General features: G+C 39.4%; 1 protein-coding gene across 1 annotated transcript; it reads right to left on the reverse strand.

Annotated features, from left to right (window-relative positions):
• Nucleotides 1–1,227: 1,227 nt before the first annotated feature.
• On the reverse strand, nucleotides 1,228–3,740 carry nupr1b (nuclear protein 1b). Its single transcript, XM_024422351.2, has 3 exons — nucleotides 3,491–3,740; nucleotides 3,101–3,238; nucleotides 1,228–2,823 (listed from the first exon to the last, which is right to left on the reverse strand). Exons 1-2 carry the CDS (start codon nucleotides 3,588–3,590, stop codon nucleotides 3,111–3,113), a joined length of 228 nt encoding a protein of 75 aa, XP_024278119.1. The 5' UTR covers nucleotides 3,591–3,740; the 3' UTR covers nucleotides 1,228–2,823; nucleotides 3,101–3,110.
• Nucleotides 3,741–3,944: the final 204 nt, after the last annotated feature.

The following is a 3,944-nucleotide window of genomic DNA, read 5'->3' on the forward strand; positions in this document are numbered from 1 at the left end:
GGAACAGGAGGTTATATTGTCGTCAAGGCTTTATATAGGAAGGGAGAAGAGGGCGTGTTTGAAAAGTTTTATAGCCCATGTCCCTTCACAGGGCCACTGATTGAGCAGAGCCCTACCTTATGAAAACCCAAATCTCACATTTTAGAAGCTAAAATCACATTTCATCCCATCACGAATAATTTCATATTCAAACATTTAAATTGAACAACAATTCCATGTGAATCCGATAACTCTGATGTGTAGACTTTCCACTGTAGAGTTTATGTCATCTTATCATTGATGAGAATGTCTCAGAAGACAACCGAACTGACATCCTATTCATTAAGTACCACCACATATGTTCAATTGGTCAGATTACCAGAATATAGTTCATTTCCCCCCACCTTCTGATGTTCCAAGAATCCCTTTGTTAACCAAGGGTTTTGCAAATGTAACATCAGTAGGGTAGAGAGCGGAAAAAGGGGGGAAGAGGTATTTATGACTGTCATAAACCTACCCCCAGGCCAACGTCATGACACCTATGAAGTTAGCTAATATGGTGACAACAATGTGTGTAGCGTTTAGCGGTTATGATATAAAGGTTTGGCTTGGAAAGGTTTCTTAGCCTGGTCACAGACAGCTGATATGTTGTGCACTGAAGTTAATAAGTGAAGGGAAAAGGTGAGAGGATGAGAGCGCATAGATGCGAGAGGGACTTTACAATGAGTAAAGTGATCATGCTGTTTGTATGTGGCTGCTATGAAAGTGAACTGTTTGCGCGTTATCATGATTCTGTTGAAAAAGTTTCTTAAACAGAAACAAACGGAACGAAACGTGGATAAACATATCTGAAATTGTCCAATAGAAACTCTTGTTTGTAATTATTGGACTAATGATTACACCCTAGATCAGCTAGATGCACGCAAGAGTGTGCAAGGCGGTATTGAATGTGTCATTGTCACCTTGATTACTCAAATGTTTCTCTCGACCTGTGCACCTAAGTTGTAAACTTTCAATTCATAGGCTAGGTTGTAACAACCTCATGATGGTTATCGGGAAAATTTGAGTATCATGTAGTAGCCTAAACCTATTGATGTTAGATTGAGCTGGGTGAATGGACTATGAATGACAGTCATCCAACATGCTGTAATAGAAATAAGGCCATTCTCATTAAAAAAATTGTCATCCCTCATCTTAAATGACACTGACCACCACTGGTATCAAGATAAGGTGACTCATTTAGAAGCATTTGATTTTGCAATCACATTTATTATTTTGGATTTGTGTGCCCATGATAACTGTTTTCAACCCATAACATAAGGAGACATGAAATGTTACGCAGGCATATTTCTGAGATCTCTATACAAAAACACTGTCCAACAGCTAGATCCAAGATTCTTACAGAGTTCAAGTTCGATGTCTAATTTAACTGATTACTTAACTATAACTTACTCTTTTTTCATGATGGGAAAAACATAACATGCTCCACCAAAGGCTTTTGAAAAAAAATGGGTGTTAGATGATACTAGCAGCCTTTTTATATCAGTTTCCCTTTTAGAAGACCATGGAGCTCATGGAGCTCACACTTGTGAGTGCATTTGATGGCAAGTTTTGTTTTTGCAATTTAGAAATAGGGAATTACTTTTAAAACAATACACAATCTAACTGTCATGTAGGCTATATCTCCTTGAAATATATCTGTGAAACTAACCTAGTATAAAAACCCTGCCTAACATCAACTAATTTCAGCTCAAGGGTAGCCTACATTTTCAGACCAAAGAGATGCAAAGCACCAGACTTAAGTTCTTTTCTCATTATTCATTCAGTTTAAGCAGCTGTCACAGAAATGTCTTTTCTTTTACATTTTCCTTTCTTTGTCAAGGGTTCTTCAAATAGTCCATTTCTTGACAATAACCCTTAATTCTTTGGCACAAATGTATTTTCTAAACTAGAGCATTCCCAAAGAAAGGACTTTAACCTGACACAAATTGGTTACTGCCACCTATTGGCTTGTTTGAAGATTGCAGCCCATGACACCTTCCATGAAGACAAATTTAGAATGAAAGATGTCCTCCAGTGATTTTGGAAAAGTAATATCCCAAGTATAAGTACAGTAAAGTACACACACCAAAAGGTAAAAATAGGTTTTAAGCAAAATAGGGTTTAGACAACTGCAAACTTCAAGGAGTAGGGCATACAAGGAGTTGGTTGGATGGGAAGTTGTGATGTCACTAGAGGAAAGCCCACCCCCGTGCCATGTCATGACTTACCTGGACAACCTATTGAGATTAACCTTTTGTTAATAAGTAATTCAGGTGTTAAATGAGTTGAAAAGGAGACTGGAGTACCACTTTAAACCTAGACTTATTTTCAATACACTTTGTAAAATAAATCAATTTTAAGAACCTCTTTGCTTTAAAAAAACCCATTAAGTGACAAATATCATCAATTAAGACTTTAACAACATTAACATTAAGACATCAACAAAACCACATTGATACTGAAACATGATGCAGCCTGCAACCACTCCCATTACTCCCCATTTGTTTGGGAAGGTCGCCCAGAAGACCGCTTGCATGGTGGTCTACATCACCTTCAGTGGAGGTCTACCCATGACTGAGGTGAACAACCAATATGGGGGCCACTCCCACTCCATACCATCAGCTCTATGAAGGAGAGGACTGAAATCCCCCTTCACTGACGCTAGAGTCAAACTCATTGGCAGCCTGTGACCCGTCCTCATATTCACCCCTCTCTACATTGGAGTTCACCGTCTGTCTGCCCATCTTGTTTTGTCACCAAGGCGGCCATGGTCGGTTGCCAGTGTTAGCCGTCCGATTTGCCCTGAAAGGAAAGACAAATGCACTTTGGTTATGGTTCTGCCTAGTTGACCGTTTGCTACATGAGGGCACTTGAGGGTGGTAGGAACAGAGTACCAAGATAGAAACAAAACAATGCCTTAAAAATGGTATTTAGTAGGTCAATAAGCCTACAAAAAAAATATATAATTCACTGTAGAGCAAATGTTGAATATTCACTTCCTCAAACTTCATATTGTGTCCCACACTTGTTTGAAATTGTGAAGTGCATACAAAGATTGGAGGGGGGGGGGGTGACTTACCTCCATTTACTCACTCCTTGGCCTTCTTTTCAGTGTTCTGAAGTTTCTCTATGAGCTTGCGCTCGTGGCCTCCGGGGTTGGGTCGGTTGGTATTGTCGCTGGCTTCCTTCTTTGACCTCCCCTTGCGGCTAGCGCCACCTGGAAACAGTGCGAGTTCACAGTTCAGATTGTGAGACTTTGAAAACAATAACACACCCACTTGCCCCCAATGCAACATTGTAGCAGTCAACATGTGCCACTTGCAACACGTTGAGGAGTTGAGAGTTCTTCATAGATTGAACCTCACCGACCCATAGAAATTGAATGAATCTTCAAATTATTTGTGGCTACCATTATTTGATGGTCATAACTTGATAATTGCATACAAACATAAGAATTACTGATTCTTACTTGTGTATTTTTCTGAAAGGTTGTAGTATTCATATTCGTCGTAGTGTTGTTCTTCAAAGTGGGTTGGCTCAACATTCTTCACGTCTACGAAACTTGCCATAGCGACGCTTCTATTGAACAAATAAAAAGTAACTGAGAAATGACTTTTCGCTGGACAGCAACAAAACAACTTTAGAAAGCAGTTATTTTTCCACGGGTGTTTCTCTTTCTTTCAACTCTGGAAATGAGTGGTTTTCTGCACTTGCCCATGTGTTTAATAAAGCATGGTCGCTCCTCCCTTTCTCCTTGTTATGAGTCCTTGGCCCTTGCCTGAGTCAGTGAAAGTTGCATGAGTTTTTGGTAAATATTTGATGCCAACTGACTTCCAAGGTCACCCATGTTTTTTTATTTTTATCAGGTGCCCTTTATTGATTTAATTTGCTATTCATCTTGTGGTACATGTTTTCTTTCTTTC

Source organism: Oncorhynchus tshawytscha, linkage group LG01 (genome assembly GCF_018296145.1).
Source record: "Oncorhynchus tshawytscha isolate Ot180627B linkage group LG01, Otsh_v2.0, whole genome shotgun sequence".
Taxonomy (NCBI): Eukaryota; Metazoa; Chordata; class Actinopteri; order Salmoniformes; family Salmonidae; genus Oncorhynchus; species Oncorhynchus tshawytscha.